At 56.6% G+C, this 15,985-nt stretch overlaps 1 protein-coding gene across 5 annotated transcripts in view; it reads right to left on the bottom strand.

The window, feature by feature from the left end:
* PDE9A (phosphodiesterase 9A) overlaps positions 1–15,985 on the bottom strand; it is an 85,795-nt gene that overhangs the window by 12,352 nt on the left and 57,458 nt on the right. For all 5 annotated transcript variants that reach the window (XM_014446256.2, XM_023745146.1, XM_023745148.1 and 2 more), the window contains 6 exons: positions 13,109–13,193; positions 7,001–7,082; positions 5,400–5,474; positions 2,150–2,236; positions 1,026–1,130; positions 660–742 (listed from right to left, as the gene is read on the bottom strand). In XM_014446256.2, coding sequence (XP_014301742.1) covers positions 660–742; positions 1,026–1,130; positions 2,150–2,236; positions 5,400–5,474; positions 7,001–7,082; positions 13,109–13,193 — 517 coding nt within the window. The remainder of the gene's footprint in view (positions 1–659; positions 743–1,025; positions 1,131–2,149; positions 2,237–5,399; positions 5,475–7,000; positions 7,083–13,108; positions 13,194–15,985) is intronic.

Genomic DNA, 15,985 nt, shown 5'->3' with positions numbered 1-15,985 from the left:
CATGCCTTAGAGTCCATGGTCCTGACCACGGCAGCGAGGTTCTCGGGCACATTTGAGCTCATTGTGCGTAAAATAAGACTCGGTGCACAGATACACACGTCTGATAGAAAGAAGCCATGCGTCACTGTGAACGCAAACCAATGCCACGCGGTCGGGACTGCGGCGGTCAGGTGGGTGGGACTCTGTGCCTTTGCTTCCAAGAGGTGGGAACGGATCAATGTTCCAGCAAAGCCCCACGGCCCACCGTGGACCCCTCCACTCCCGCTCACCCACCCTCCTCTCGCTGTCCTAGCCCTGGCACGGTCCCTGTGGGAACAGGGTGGGGAGGCGGCCGTGGGGGGCGTGGGATCCAGAGTGAGATCCCTGTCCGTGTGGGCATCAGGCCCTGCTTCAGGTACCGCCAGGGCTCAGGCCTGTGCAGAGGCACAGCCTGGAGCCAGGACCACAGAGGGTGTGGCAGCCTCGTAGGGTTTGGCAACCTTGAAGGGTCTGCCCAGGGAGGCCCAAGGCCTTGGACAAAGTTCCAAAGTGGGGAGCTGTGTCCCATGGAGGTGGTGCTGGGGGGGTCAGAGGCCTCTGCTGATGTTCCGATTTGGGGCTGGTCTGAGTATTGAGCTGAACCGAGTGCCCTTTAAAACGAAAAGTCACCGTGCACGCACGTGTTGTTGTATCCTGGGTGGTCCAGATCGTGGCAGATGGCTGCGGTCATTAGGATCAAGATATCCATTTGGGAAAACTTCTCCTGGATTAGAGAGGAGGGGGATGGGGTGAGGAGGGGGGGGAGGGGGGTGGGAAACGAGTGATAAGGGCAGGATGAAGCCCCCTCCAGCCGCTGGCCTGGTGGGAGAGGACCCGCCCCCTCTCTGGGGTGGGGTGAGGGGGGCCCACTTGCTCAGTGACTCAGAAGCGCCTCGCCTAGGAGGGCGATGACACTGATGGGCTGGGTGGGTTCCCTGGAGGCTGTCTGTCCCCTCTGGGTGGGGGTGCGTGCCTGCCATCCCCTGGAGGGGCTCCCCCAGACCCACCTGGAGCCCGCAGAGCCAGATCATGCTGTACATCATCTGGGCCACGCAGAAGCAGTGCCGGAAGTTGTGGAAAGGGTTGTTCCTGTAGTTGTCGTGCACGCAGAGCTGCGGGAGACGAGGGTCTGACCGCCCGCGCTGTGCCCACCGCCCTCTCCAGCTCCCTCGCTAGCCGTCCCAGATGCTCCCTGCCCCGCCCTCGTCTGACCCCGAGGCCAACAGTGCTCCTGTGCGTACAGGTGAGGATGGGTGGCCCGGAGGGCAGGTGTGGGGACAGACCTCCAGCTTTCACCGTGGGCTCCTAGACTCAGGGTGTCTGAGCAGCCACACTGGGACATGGACATTCCTCTGTGTCCAGGGCCGAGCCAGGGGGACTACCGGGGTCCCAGTGACTGTCTGACCTTTAATATTTGGTTCTGAGCAGTATTTTATTTTTAAAAAGTCCTGCTAAACACACACTCATACATGCCATTCACACATGCACACACTCACACACATACTACTCACACCCACAGCCACACATGTACAAATGCACACACATGCACATTTACACAGGCACACCCTCACAGACATACTCACATACACATATACCTACATACACATACACTCACACATGCACACTCACACACACATGCGCACACACAATACTTACACAAGCATATTCACACACATACATACACTGACACATGAACACACATGAACACACTCATGCTCACTCACATGGTCCTACTCAAAGACACTCATAACATTCTCACACATACTCATACACATGCAAACACTTGTACATGTACATACGCATGTCTACTTTCCTCACAAACATGCACACACTCAGACACTTTCACACACTCATACACACTTGTGCACACGTGCATACACACACACACACACACACACACACGCCCCTGCTTTAGCACACGTGGCTGCACTGGTCTGCCCTGTCCTCACCATTTTCTCACTTCCTGGAGCAGGAGCGCAGGGGTGGAGTGTGTGGTGGGGGCACAGACCGGTGGAATGTCCTGGCAGAACTCTCATGAGCGCCCAGGGCCACCAAGACGGTGCCCGGATGGCCACTCCTATGTAACTGGATGAAACTGTGTTCAAGAGGGACTGCAGGGGCTGCCACTTACCAGCCACCTCTTGAGCGTGATGGGGTTGATGCTGAAGTCTCTGACCAGGCAGAGGTCGTGGTACATGTGCTCCAAGCAGCTCAGCATCTGCGGGCACAGGAAGAGCAAAGGGTGGTCAACAGCACGCGGGCCGCCCGGCCCTACCGTCCCGGGAGAGGCCCGCAGGGCAAGCCGGGCAGCTTCTCCAGGCCCGTCCCCAGCAGAGAGCCCTCCCTGGCCCAGGTCCCCCGAGAGTGAAGCCTGTTGACTGGGGGTTCAGCATCCCGCAGAAGGGATGGGGGTTTGAAAGAGCAGTCGGTGTTCAGAAGTCAATGGAATTCTATACAAGAAGGAACAGCAAGTGGCTGGATGAGAGGGAGTGTGCTGCGCCCAAAGGACCACATCAGAGATGATTTCATTTATTTCCACTCACAAGGCACAATCTCAGAGGGTCAACCTGGCAGTCGGATGCTCCGGGACTCGGCTCCATCTAACTCAGACCTGAGAGCCGTGCCCCAGAGAAAGGCCCTTCACTCGCCTCAGGCCTGAGCCAGAGGGTAAAGGGGCCAACAACTTCCATCCCCAACACCCTCATTGTGCCCCCTGGGGCCCTAGAGCCACTTATTAATGTGTTAAATTTAGTCCAGAAGGTGAGTGCATTCTGGGTAAGCGCCCTCCCCTCCCTGCAACCTTACTTCACTGTCTTCTAAAAAAAAAGAAAAAATCCTGCTCACGTTGAAATAGATTTTGTTTTCAGTCCCAAAGAGGATTTACTGTCACTGTTATCATCTATTTAAATATCGCTCAGAGCTCTGGAGCTAATTAAGCGAGGGAAGACAGATTAAATTATTTTTAATAAATGAAAGTTTGACAAAGTGGGCTTTGCCTTCTGGGAAAGCAGGTCTTGGATGGGAAGCCCAGGGAGACAGACCTGCAAAGCAGGGGCAGTGAAGATGTCACCGGGGGTGGGGGTGGGGGTGCAGAGCTGACACCGGCCAGCGCCTCTCTGCCCAGGGCCACACGCCTGTGCCCTGCCTCTGTCACATCCTCCAGCTGCCTGGTGCCTGGGCAGGCATGGCAGGCCCTCCAGACTGAGGACTGCAGCCCTGACACCCCTTGCCCCACCCACCAGCCCATGCGCCGCTCCAGGCAACCCCCGCGAGCTGCATGAAATGATCGGCAGACGAAACCATCTGGTGCCATGTCTGAGGCACGTGTGGTGTCTGGAGCAGGAGTTATGTGGCCATGCATCTGTCTCCAAGCTGGTGGTAGGTCCTGGTCGGACAGCTGGGCGGTGGGGAGTGTGGAGGACTCAGGAGGTGACCAGGAGGCCCAGCCTGTGAGCCCCGTGCTCAGTAGAGGCGGCCACGCTGCGCTTCCCGGCCCCCCGGGAGCTCTGACAGCAGCTGCAAGGTCATGGGGGCAGCAGCAGTGTGAGGTCATGGACTCCTGGTCTGTGATGGGGGAACGCTGGGCTGGACCTGGGGGATGCTGGGCACAGCATCTCTCCTGCTCGAAGGGAGAGAGGTGAACCATCGCCACTGGGGGCTCTGACGTGCTCAGGGTGCGAGGTGCTTTGTGGGTGGCCAGATGCAGTTTCTCGAGGGCCAGGTGGGATTTCTAAGTTTTCAGTTGTGACTCTTCAGTTGATCATCTTTGCCGCCCATGGTCCAAAATTCATTGCACCCCCAGATTTGCCAGAGGCCCGGGGTCCAGTCTTTGGGCACCTCTGGTTGTCACCATAGGCAGCGGGAAGAACCAGGCCCCTCACAAGTCTCTGAACCACTGAGATGTGCTGGCAGGAGCCCCAGGCCAGCAGGTGGCCACACAGAGGCCGAGCTCACCACAGGGAGCTGTCTAGTTCCTCTCACGCTGGCCCTGCATGTACACTCCACATGTACATACACCCCACGTGTTGTAGGACAGGGAGGCGGCCTTCCCATCATGGATGCGTGAATCCTTCACCTCTCAATGTGAGGCCCGTTCTCTCTGGCCACATCACCCTGTGCTCAGAGGAGACAGAAATGGCAGCGATGCCCACACAGGTGCCTTGCCATCAGGGGCCAGGCTCCCCTCTTGCTCCTCGTGGCTGAGGACAAATGACTCCAGGGACCGTGCTTTTTCTCGGTCTCTATAGTGGTGCTTGTCCACCTGCCGGAAGCAGGGACCTGCACGGTTTGGGCCATTGAGACGGTCACACCTCTCGTTTCTCCAGGCCACGTGGCCTCCCGCGCCCGATCCATTTCTCACGGTGCACTGATCTGGCAGGTGATGGCCGCTCCCCTAAAATGCCTCCTGCTCCTTCATATCCACGCTCCTGGCCTGGACGTTGTGGAGCACGTGCGCCATCTGGCCCAGTGTTTTCTACGGGACCATCCCTGGCACACAGGGGGCTCCCCTCAGGCTGGCTGCGGCGGGAGGAGGCGGAATCTCGGGTTTCTGGTCAGTGCTGCCGCGGCTTCCCCTTTTCTGGGGGAGCAGGAATGAGAGCACAAGCAGGGTTCACTCGGGGGACCCCAGCGCCCTGGGAGTGGGCCAGCGCTGGTGAACTTCCCTTTCCTGCCGTCGCAGAGATGTGGCTGCTGCCGCTCTCGTCCAGGCGGGCAGCTTGCTGGGGGCAGCCTTTCTGCGTCTCCGCTACTGCAAAGCTGGGAAGAGTCCGTAGATTTTGGGGGCCTGATGTCTGTGATGAGGGACTTTCTGTGTTTTTGAGGTTCAGAAGAGACGGGTATGACTGATATGATTTGGTAACTAGACCAAACAAAGAAAACCTCATTTTTTGGTGTTGTCTCAGCAAAAGGGAAAGTAAAAAAAAATCTTGCCAAGTGCCTCGCCTCCCAGGTCCTGTACGTGTGCCCGTCTGGGGGCCGGCTGCGCCTTTCCCCATAGAAGCTGCTCTTGGGGGGGGGGTGTATCTCCACAGTGTGGGGGGTCTGTGGGCAGCAGCTGGCAGCTGAGAGGGTGTTTGTGGGGTCAGTACAGGGCCCCTGGGGACTCTCGACGATGATGCTCCCTGGGGTGAGCACCTGCAGCCAGCATCCCAGGGTTCGAGCCCCTGCACTTGAATGCCTGCTCCTCTGTCTGACACCCCCTTCCTGAGTTCTGTCTCCAGGATCCCCCCTGAGCCAATCAAGAGTCAGTTTAACTAAAATCTGGAGAATCAAGTGAAAAAAGCAACAAAAAGAACAGAGAGGAGAAAGGCCAGGGGGAGAGTGACGGGGATGCTTCCGTCATGTCCCGAGACGCCGGTCCCGGGGGCTCCCTCACTCACCTCGTTGGGCTCCCAGAGCCAGACGTCGAAGGTCGGCTTGCGCAGGCCCTCTATGGTCTCTGGCGAGAGCAGGTACTGGAAAGGACAGGAGGGCGTTAGCCTCTGGGCTGAGCCACGGCCGTCACCTCTGGGGGACGGGGACGTTTCCTCTGTCCCGCAAGGACACCCGTGTACAGGCTTGCAGGCTACATTCTGCAAGAATTCTGGCGGCGGGCAAACTCCAGGGACGGGAATCCCACCCCGAGGCCGGGCCAGAGCGCCGGGCATGCCCACGTGGGCGCGAGGGACCGTTCTGGGGTGACGGGGACGCTCCATCCCTTGACTGTGGTGGATGCTCCGTGACTACACAAGTTTGTCAAAATTCACCATACAATGCGACTCACTGCACGTAGGTAACATCTCAATAAACTTGATGTGAAAAAGCAAAGTGAGGTCACGGGGAAAATTGCTTGGCGTGAGTCCAAATACTGGCTCAGAAGCGGGTTTGGGTTTGCTTTTTGCGGGAGCCCATCTGGTTTAGCTGTGGGCTGAGGGCCTCCAGGACACGAGTCAGAGTTAAATCGTCACAGGAAACAGGACTGCGATTTTAGACCTCAGCCAGTCATGGTGTTTTGGGATTAGATATCATGTTCCCCAAGGGTCATGGGGTTTCGGTTTATTTTTTTTTTAGGAACCGCAGTGGAGCATTGAGACCCTGTACTTTGGACCTAGGCTGGGCTTCATGACTCCCTGGGGCTGGAACATGAGAGATTTAGGTCACATTTTCCTACAGAAGAGACACCGTGGTGTCCATCTGAAAACCCTGGACAAGCCTGGTTGGTGTGGCTCAGGGGTTGAGCGTCGACCCAAGAACCAGGAGGTCACGGTTTGATTCCCAGTCAGGGCACATGCCTGGGTTGTGGGCTCCACCACCAGTAGGGGGCGTGCAGGAGGCAGCAGATCCATGATTCTTTCCCATCATGGGTGTTTCTATCTCTCTCTCCCTCTCCCTTCCTCTCTCTGAAATCAATCAAAACATATTAAAAAACAAAAACAAACAAACCACGGACAACCTGCAGGCCCCGGGCCCCTGTGAGCAAGCGGGAGCCGAATATCAGCTCAAGAGGATGCTGAAGGTCAGCTGGGCAGGGGGCTCGTTCACTCACCAGCTGAGGGCTCTGCTGAGGTGGGTGACCACCATCCTGAGACCCCCCCTCCCCAATTCCTGGGGCCCTGCTGCTTTCACAAGGGCCCGGGGTCTCTGGTCACTGATAAATCTTTTGTGACCGAAAAGCAAAACTTCTCATAACAGCGTATTGTTCAGGGACAGAAGATCCAAGAAAACAGAATTTTAAAAATTTACTTAAAAATTTAGCCCTTACCTCCCGCCACAGTAAGCTATGGTCTGGGACCACTTTAGCTAAACAAATGTCAAAGAGAAAACTATTCTGCTTAAGGAGAACAGGTGCGTCCGGCAGCCCACGGCCGCGGCAGGAGCTGTTTCTGCAAATGTGCAGACATTGGGCGGCCAGGCCAGGAGGCCAGGGTGGCCGAGGGCGGGGCCTGTGCCCCGGGGCTGTGGACACAGATGCTGGATCTTCAGAAGCAGAATTTCATCTTACCTTGGGATAAGCGGGGACATCGCGTTGAGGTGTCAACTTCTTGTTGTTATCCAAAAAACTGTACTTACAGGGGCAGCTGGTCCTGGGGGTTGGGGGTGGGAGGGGGGAAGCAAAGGTTAGTCTGGCGCCGTCGCTTCAGTCTGGGTGTTCACGTGGGCAGGGACTGTGGGCACCTCCTCAGAGCAAAACAAACTGCAAACCCCATGCCAAGCCCAAAGCAAACCCTACAGACGCCCTTGGTCGTATCTGTTGTGGGAGGATAAGTCATAAAACCAGAGACGTCTCATCACTAACCCCCAGGGCCCCTGCTGGGCCTCCCCAGGTACAGTGGGCTCTTGGAAACATGGGTCTGCATTACAGATAAGCTCCTAAAAACTTTTTAAAATGATGAAAGCAAAGTGCGTTCCTTCCATAAAATTCAACCAACACAGAAGTAAAGTAAAATAAAAAAAAATCGAAGTTCCTACGTCACCCCCTCCTTTCCTCTTAAGTCGAACACCCTGGGAATCCCTGCTGCGGTGTGGGGTATTCTTCCGGAACATCCTAGGCCTGGACACACACGGACAGCCCCGTGCTTTCAAACAAAGGTGGGATTGTACAAACGTCCTCCTCGGCCGCTAGCTGTTTTCACCTAACGCACCACACACCTGCTGGTGTTGCTTCACAGAGCCCAGCCTTGTTAAAAGAAAGCCCTTCTCCGGTGCCCGGGGGTGTGGCCGCACTGCACGCTATCAATCCGGCCCCCAAGACGACTTCAGGATGCCCCCAATTTTCCCATCACGTACGTGCTGACAGGTGGATCTGCTACCTGGCTCGGTCTTCGTCATTACTCAATGTCAAGGTGTCCCACATAAGAACAGAAGGAAAGGAGCCAGGTGTGTTCTGGATAGAAAGCCACCCTCCGGTATCGGGGACAGTGTGCTGGCTCGTGGGGTCGTACCCGGGGCTGGACGTGGAGGGCCACCCCAGGAGATCTGGCCTCTCCGTGGCCCCCTCCCCACCTGGGGACCTTAACTTTCTTGTATGTGAACGTGCTCTCCATCCTCCCGCTGATGGGGAGCACAAGGGGGTGGGGGTGTCTGCACCCCTCTGTCTGAGATTCTCAGGCTGGTGGGCGGGAGCCAGCACATCAACGTGCCGCAGCAGCAGCTTGTGCAGTTTGTGGGAGAGCCATTGACGGTCGTACAGTAAGAGCCATGAAGAAATGCACACCCTTTCAGCTCGAATGTCTACTCTGGGGGATTCACCTTAAGAGAAGAATTAGACACAAGCAAACAGCTCTGTGCACAAAGGCATTCATCGCCGCGTTATCTGTTGGTGTAAAAAACACCGAACCGAACGAGAAGTGACTTAAATGGCCCCAAATGGGAAGTAATTGAAGCCATTTTGGCACAGAGTGATCTTTAAGATAAATGAGGAAGCGATGTGAGGTGAGGAAAGTTTGGGTGAAAAGAGAAGCGTTGCCCGCAGCATGTACTGAACAGGAGTGCGGAAATACTCTCCCAGGCGCGAGCAAACACGCTCACGGTGGGTGGACAGCGAGCCGGCGCTGTGCCCTCTGGAAGAAGGGGTGAGCCACATGTGGGTTAAACCTGACCTATTTCTCTCTCACAATGCTGTGCGTGAAAAAATTAAACATAGTATTTCTTAGTTGTTTTTTCAAAACTAGATGTTTATATGCAAACCCCCCCCCCCAAACAAACAAACAAACAAACAAAAATGCTTATGGGAAATCAGTGTCCGCATGTGAATTGGGGGCCTTGTGGCTGCTGTCATCTTGGCAATTCACCCCCACATCAGGATAGTCTGATGGCTTTACAAGGAGGCTGTGCTGCTTGCAAACTCAGGATAATCAAGCTATTTTCTTTCTGAAAAAGGAGCCCTCGGTACTGTTTTCTTGGCATGCTGCTACTCCTCCCCTCAACTTTACGCTAATAGGAGCAATCAGAGTCGCTGTGACAGCTTCCTGTGTGAAGGGGGTGTAACAAAAGAGTAACAAAGTGAACCAATAGAAGGTCCCAACCACAGGATTTCCATGTCACCCTGCGAAGGAGAAATGCCATTTGCACATTCCTGAGCAGCGCTGAACTTGGTCTGTGCACTTCAGAAAAGAGATAACGTTATCATGACCTTTTTTCTGCTTTTACCCCCTTTTGTATAAATACCCACGCGAATGCCGTGTAGGTGAGTCGTGTGCATTTGCCAGGAGGGCTGTGGCAAGAGGGCTGGACAGCTGGAATCCAGCTGCTTCCTCAAAAATCCCAGCATTGGGTGCCTGGCAACTTGTGCCAGGGCCTCTCCACCTCGCCAGGCGGCCCTGCCTGCTCCCTCTGCACCCAGTTGCCATGGGAACCAGCATCCTCCAGCTGATAGAGCAGCTGGCATGGTGCCTTTCCTTTTCATTCTATTCTGTTTTTCTTTTCATTTCCTGGGCTCTCAGCCTCCACTCCCCTGGGGCTCACACCACTGGTCAAGGCCATTTGTTGGAGATGCAGTTGAGATTACAGACCCCAGAGCCCTCAGATGCCACTCATGTTCCTGCAGCCCTCCCCTGCCCCGAGTCAACCAGCAAGCTCCACCCTGTGGCCTAAATTCCAGCAGGCCACTGGACCTCTTCCCTCGTGGGGGGAAAAAGAGAAACCCCAAGGTGTGTGTCTCCGGGGAGGGCAGCCTATTCTGGGGGTGTCTGTGAGCCTGCCCTGGCTCACAGTAGTGACCTGGCTGCTGTCTGCTGCTCCCCGAGAGGAAAAGGAGGTCTGGTGCGTGCAGACCTGGCCCCGAGGCCCTGTCAGGGGTGCTGTGTGGGTGGACCTGGGTCGGCACTTCAGGCCCATTAGCCTTTGGTTCGTGGGGACAGAGTGGGGCTCGCCCGGCAGGTGCCTTTGTCCTCTCCGCCCCCGCAGGGAGGCAGGGCAGGGTGGACATCATGGGAAGAGCTACTCAGAGGTGCAGTTTCTCCCCCAGCACCGCAGGGGGGTCCCACTTAACAGGCCGGGTCCCAGGGACGCTGAAATGACACCCCTGCTGATAAAAATGGAACCCTGCCGCCAACAGGGACAGGAGAGAGCGCCAGCCACGGCCTGTTCCACTCCTCCGTCTGTTTCCCATAAAGAAAAGGGAAGGCTGTTCTCTCTGGCACAGAAGGGGCTGTGAGCTCCTGGGCCCGGCCTGGGGGGTGGGGGTTGGGGGGTGATGCTGCTGAGGACTGAGCCCAGGACACAGACTCTTTGTTCTAAGTGTGTGGTGACATTTGAGATCCGCCCCCTGCCCCCACCTGTCTTTGACGGAGGAGTCACTTTTACCCCCTCTTGTCTCTCGCCTCTGTGGGCTGCTGTGAAACTGTCTGCTGAGAATATCGCCTTTGGAGCCCAGGACGCTGGACGTCTTCTCTTTGGATTATGGAGCTGTGAGTTCTAGAATGTGCTTCTCTGGGGGGCGGTGCCATACTGGGGTGAGCCCCAGCGCTCACCACACCTCAGCTCAGCCCGCCCTGCCCCAGAGCGGGGCCTGCAGGTGACATCTTGTCTCTGGGCCCCAGGCTGGCTTCCTCTCACGGGCTCTGAAATCAGGTGTATTTTCCCCCTGTGGTGTGTTGTGGGTTGAGTTGTATCCCCCAAAGGTCACATGTTAAAGTCCTAGCTCGGGGGCCTGTGTGCCTTCATTTGGACACAGGGTCGTTACCGATGTGCTCAGCTAACGCGGCCAATGGGAGCAGGGTGGGCTCTAATTCACTAGGACTGGAGTCCTTTTAAAAAGGGAACATTGGACACAGATATACATACAGGGAGGCTGCCATGTGAAGACAGAGACGGGAGTAATGTCACTACAGCTCAGGGAACCCCGAGGATTGCCGGCACGGCCAGGGCTGGGAGAGGCCTGGGACAGAGCCTGCAGGGGAGCGTGGCCGTACTGACACCTTGATACCAGACCTCTGGCCTCTAGAACTACGACAGGATACATTTCTATTGTGTTAAGCCCTCCAGTTTGTGGTATTTTGTTATAGCAGCCACAGGAAGCTCATACAACTCGGACAACATCCTGTTCTTTCTCCTGCAATCTGACCCGCAGGACCGTGCAGGCCAGAAAGCCCACCGTGAGTGGCACACCCTTCCCGTCCCGCCTCGCTTCTACCAAGGGCGGGAGGTGGAGGAACTAGGGTGCTGGGGCGAGACCCGCGAGGCTGGGCTCAGGACCTTCCCTGGCGCTTTGAGCAGGTGGCATTAGGTCATGGGAGAAGGGACAAGAGGCCACAGATGTCTAGTGCTCTGTGGGCTCCGTGGACAAAGCTGTTTGTGGGTGAGTGATGCCCACAGAGGTGGGAAGGAACCAAGGGGGCACCATTCCAGCTCAAGAGACACACCCTCTGGGCAGGGGCTTCTCCCGCCCACTGTACAGACCAGGGGCAGAAGCAGAGCCAAAGACCAGAACTCGAGCTGAGTCCTCTTCCCTCCGATGCTGCTGGGTGACTGAAAAGGCCACCTGTGCTGGACCCATATCCCCTTCCAAGGTGACCTGCTCCACCTGGCCCTGGGCAGAGGGCAGCTGTGCCAGGTGGCACCACACTGGGCGACCGCCCTCTTGCCACAATGGACGTGGCGCTTGGCCATGGCAGCCAGTCTGAGGCCCATCGGAGAGGGGATGGGGCTAAGCATAACCAACAGGGCCTGGGCAATGGGGCACTAGGACTGGCCACAGGATGGAGGTCCGGTGTGTGGCGGCTGGGGCACACGGACAGCCGGAGGGCTAGGCTGAGCCATGGAAGTCCTGAGCCAGGGTGACACCGTGACAAGGGTCAGGTCAGGTCTGAGCGTCCTTTAGCTGCCACACCAGGTCCCAGCCCGAGGGCCCAGCCCTGAGCAACTCCAGGACTGTTACTTGTCACACGGAGGACACCTCCTGTCCCCTAAGGAGCTCCCACTACGGGGTGGCGAGGATGAATTATTCTCCGTTTCCTGTGGTCACAAACTCCTCTGCCCTGACTCCCCAGACCAAATGGGATGAGACACCCTGAAATCCAAAGGAGCTGCCACGTCAGCAGAACATAAAGGTGACCTGGTCCCTGTAGGACACAGGCCAACAGGGCTCTGAGCTGTCAGGCTACTCCCAAGCCCACCCGAGGCCGCCAGCCCCGCCGGACTCTGATGGACTGAGTGCGAAGATCCGGGATCCCTTCACCTCCTGCCCCTGGACGACCCTTTAACACAGCCCCCTCCCCTCTGCTAAGCAGGCTGCACTCAGCGTTTTAAAACAGGGAGAGACTTCCAAACCGTCAGGTGACTCTGTAAGAAGCTGGCGCACGGGCAGGGCTGCCCTTGGGTGCGTTAGTCCCCATGAAATCCCGCCAGGCCCCCCTGGAACCTCCGCAGCATTAGCCGTGTGGTGGCTGGGGGTGCGGCCACGGTATCACCACGCGGTCTCCAGGGTGGGAACTCGGGGCGGGAAGAGAATCCAGCAGAGCAGGCTGGTCCCTGGGAGCAGAGCTCTCCACAGCCCACCCAGTAAGTGCTAAATTCTCGAGCATCTCTGCCCTAAACATGAGCATCTGCTGTGACTACGGTTCCGGGAGAAGGTCCTACTGTACGAAAAACCCACTTTCGAGGGGGCGTAACGAAGACTGGGGTCTTTGCTCACAAATTTCAGCTCCACAGGGGCACGTGGGGATGGACCCCTTGTTCGGCAGGACACGGGACTCTGAGCCCAGGACGGCTGGGGGCCTTTCTCCCTGACCCATCGCTCTGCACAATGGGGACGTCCGCCCAGGAGTGACCTCTGTAGGCCAAGAGCCTTTTCTTCTTATTTGTTCCCGTTCTTAAAAAACTAGAGCTAACTTCTTTCAATCTGGTAAGTTAATCCTAACACTGATCTGGCGGCTTATGCCCCTGGATGCGCACTCAGCCTCCAGCCCCCATGCCAGGAGTGCTCTTTTTTGAGCAGAAAGCGCTGCAGTTGAAGAGCAAATCCCACCAGGAGCAGGGCTGCCTCCAACAGCCAGAGCTGGATCTGGCGCCCCAGCTGTGCTTTTGGGAAAGCGAAGACCAGAGGCTCCCTGCCTTCGCCCATTCAGAGCACCCCGCCCGCTGTTCACCCAGCACCCAGCGCAGACCTTACCTGTTGCTTCTGGCTGCCAGTTCCTCCCTCATCTTTTTAATGTCACTCTTGCATTTCTCAATCTCCACCACTTTCAGTCCTTCCACTGGTGACAAAGAGAAACAAGGAGGTTACCATGGATACACAGAGAGGCTCTCGCAAGGCTGCTCAGTGGGGGCCGCCGCCTGACTCAGCGCAGTGGTTCCCACTCCTGCTCAGGCTGCCGCTGTTCAGGTCGGTCCCGCCGCCTACACCCGGCTCAGCCACAACTGACTCTAAGACTGTAGGCCTATCCCGTGGCCAAGTGTGGGCCGTCCCCTTCATCTGTGGGTTTCTATAGGATGAAGTCCTTCTCTCTGCTCCCTGAATCTTGACTTTTCTTGCACCCACTTCTAGTTTCTCTCTCCAGACCCCTAAGCATGAGTTGAGGACATAGGACAAAGGAGTCTCTTATCCAGAAGAAAAGAAAGTGGGGGGTGGGGGGTACTGCCCCAGGGCATTAAAATGCAATGGGGCTCAATGGGCAAGACCACAGCCTTCCCAGCAAGGGTTCACATTTCATTAAGGTTAAAGCTCTGCACTTAAGGTCCTCCCTGGAGCAGTTCACCAGGAGGGCCGGAAACGGGTGAGAAATGAACAGGCAGCGTTCAGGATGGGCAGGCCTGGGCGGGACGGCATTGCTGGAGTCCCCTGGCAGAGGTGAGCCCGAAAAGCCAGGATGCAGTTTTCATCTAAGAGTGAGCTGGGGCAGCCCAGCCGGCGTGGCTCAGTGGTTGAGTGTTGACCTATGAACTAGGAGGTCAAGGCACATACACGGGTTGCGGGCTTGATCCCTGGTGGGGGGCGTGCAGGAGGCAGCCGATCAGTGATTCTCTCTCATCATTGATGTTTCTCTCTCTCTCTCTCTCTCTCTCTCTCTCTCTCTCTCTCTCTCTCTCTCGCTTTGTCTCTGAAATAAAAAAGTGAGCTGGGGCTTAGGCCTCCAAGCCGGTGTTCAACATCTAGCTGTTCACTCCGGCTTTGAAGAGGCAGGCAGCTTTGAAGAGGCTTTTAGATTAGAGTTGGTTACATGAAATGAAAAGACTTTGTAATCACACCTCAATTTTTATGCAAAACGACGCGGCCACAGACACTCTATTCCCCTTTTCATCAAGAGCAGCTCTGGATGTGGCTAAAAGTCAAGCGCTGTGATTTCCGAGGAAACAAAGGCACTCCGCCTTCGCAGGCCCTCCCACCCCCAGGAAGTGCTGGGCTCTAGAGCACGCGTTGGGGGGCCTCTCCAAGGGCGGCGCCAGGGCAGCCGGGCTGGGACCATCACCTCCCTGGGCAGGCTTTCCAAACATGCCCAGGCTCGGGGGCCAGATGGGGGCAAGGCTGTGTGAAAACACTGCTGCCTTCTGCCCAACGTGACCGGCATCTGGAGGATCTGATACTCAAATCTGGTCCTGGTGCCTTGCTTCTGGGCCACGCCTGGGACTCTCTCCCGCCTCAACCAGGACATGGGACCGAAGTCGGGGGCCTTAAATGCCAGTGGTTGGAACCAGCGAGGTGGCCGGCCGAGGCCAGATGCGCTGCCGTGGGGCAAGTAGGAACCTGGCGTGGGCTGTGTTTCGCTCACTCACTAAGCGCACACACCCTTCCTCGTGGCGCGGGGTGTTCTTGGCTCTTCCTTGCATCACAGGGCCGGTTAGGAAGTCAGTGAAAGCCACGGGACCTCTTCCAAGAAAAGACACATCAGTACACACCCTCACGGTTTGCACTTGGACAGGGGCGCTGTGGGGAGGAGATGAGCCTGCGTGTAGAGCCCGCGGGGGAGCTGCGCCCGGCCAGCCAGGGACCATGGTTACACTCATTATGCTTCAACCATCGTTTTATACAAAATAACAGGTGGTAATTGTGGAAACCAGGAAATACGGAGCATCCCAAAAAATATTTTAAAATCTATCTACGGTCTTACTGGGGCAAAAAACAACCCATTTCATATTAAACATATTGGCATGTACCCTCCCATGCATGTCTCCCCCTCCCCCTCAGCCCCCTTGCATTCTAACTACCTATCTGCTCTTCATTTTAAAAAGACAAACTTAGGACCATGCTACGTGTTCTGTTTTCTCACTTGCTTTTCTCCCATCGTCAATAGCAGCTGCCTCCCAGCATCCACATGGGAGTGGACGCAGATCAGAGTCCCTGGCCATGTACTGGGGGTGATGTTAAAGTTAAGCCTTTTGGGCCACACAGTATAGTATCACCCCTTTGAATCCCACCGATTCATGGCAATTACCTTGACGAAGAAAGAGCCTGGTTGCCACGGAAATGGATAGTGAGTCACAAGATGGCACAAGTCGTGCATTAATCAATGGAAGAGAACATCATCTCAGCCCACCCGCCCCATGCTCGGATTAAAGAGCTGAACGTGGGCTGAGACGGTCACAGAGCGAGAGGCAGGCCAGGCACCAGCAGACCGGGGGCCTGACTCCCAGTCCTTCCCCAGATACCAGGCTGCCTTTGGAAGATTGCACAGCCCGCCTCCTGGACCCCTCCCAGCCCGGCCTGCCCCTGCCTGAGGAGGGAGAAGGCCCCTCGAGGAGCTGGGGCCTCCCCGTGAAGAGTCCTACACAGACTCGGGGGAGACTCCAGTTGAGATTGCACATCAGTTTCATACATGCGGCCCCACTCGTCCATCTCAAACTTTAAACACAGGTGGGCACAGACCAGAAACTCAAACTAAAGCAGAGGTGCCCAGCACCCCCAGCACTCGGCTTATTCTCCCTCACCAGGCCTGGCCGGGCAGGCGGATTCATAGGATGAGCACACCTGGACCCCTGGCGGTCCTCCTGCGGACTGCAGATGTGCTCCGTTGGGAGGTCACAGGCCACTGTGAGAGAGAACCTTTAAGGA

The sequence above is a fragment of the Myotis lucifugus genome, unplaced genomic scaffold (assembly GCF_000147115.1).
Source record: "Myotis lucifugus unplaced genomic scaffold, Myoluc2.0 scaffold_520, whole genome shotgun sequence".
NCBI lineage: Eukaryota > Metazoa > Chordata > Mammalia > Chiroptera > Vespertilionidae > Myotis > Myotis lucifugus.
Note: the sequence above shows the minus strand (reverse complement) of the source record. Positions and strands in the feature narration are given on the sequence as shown.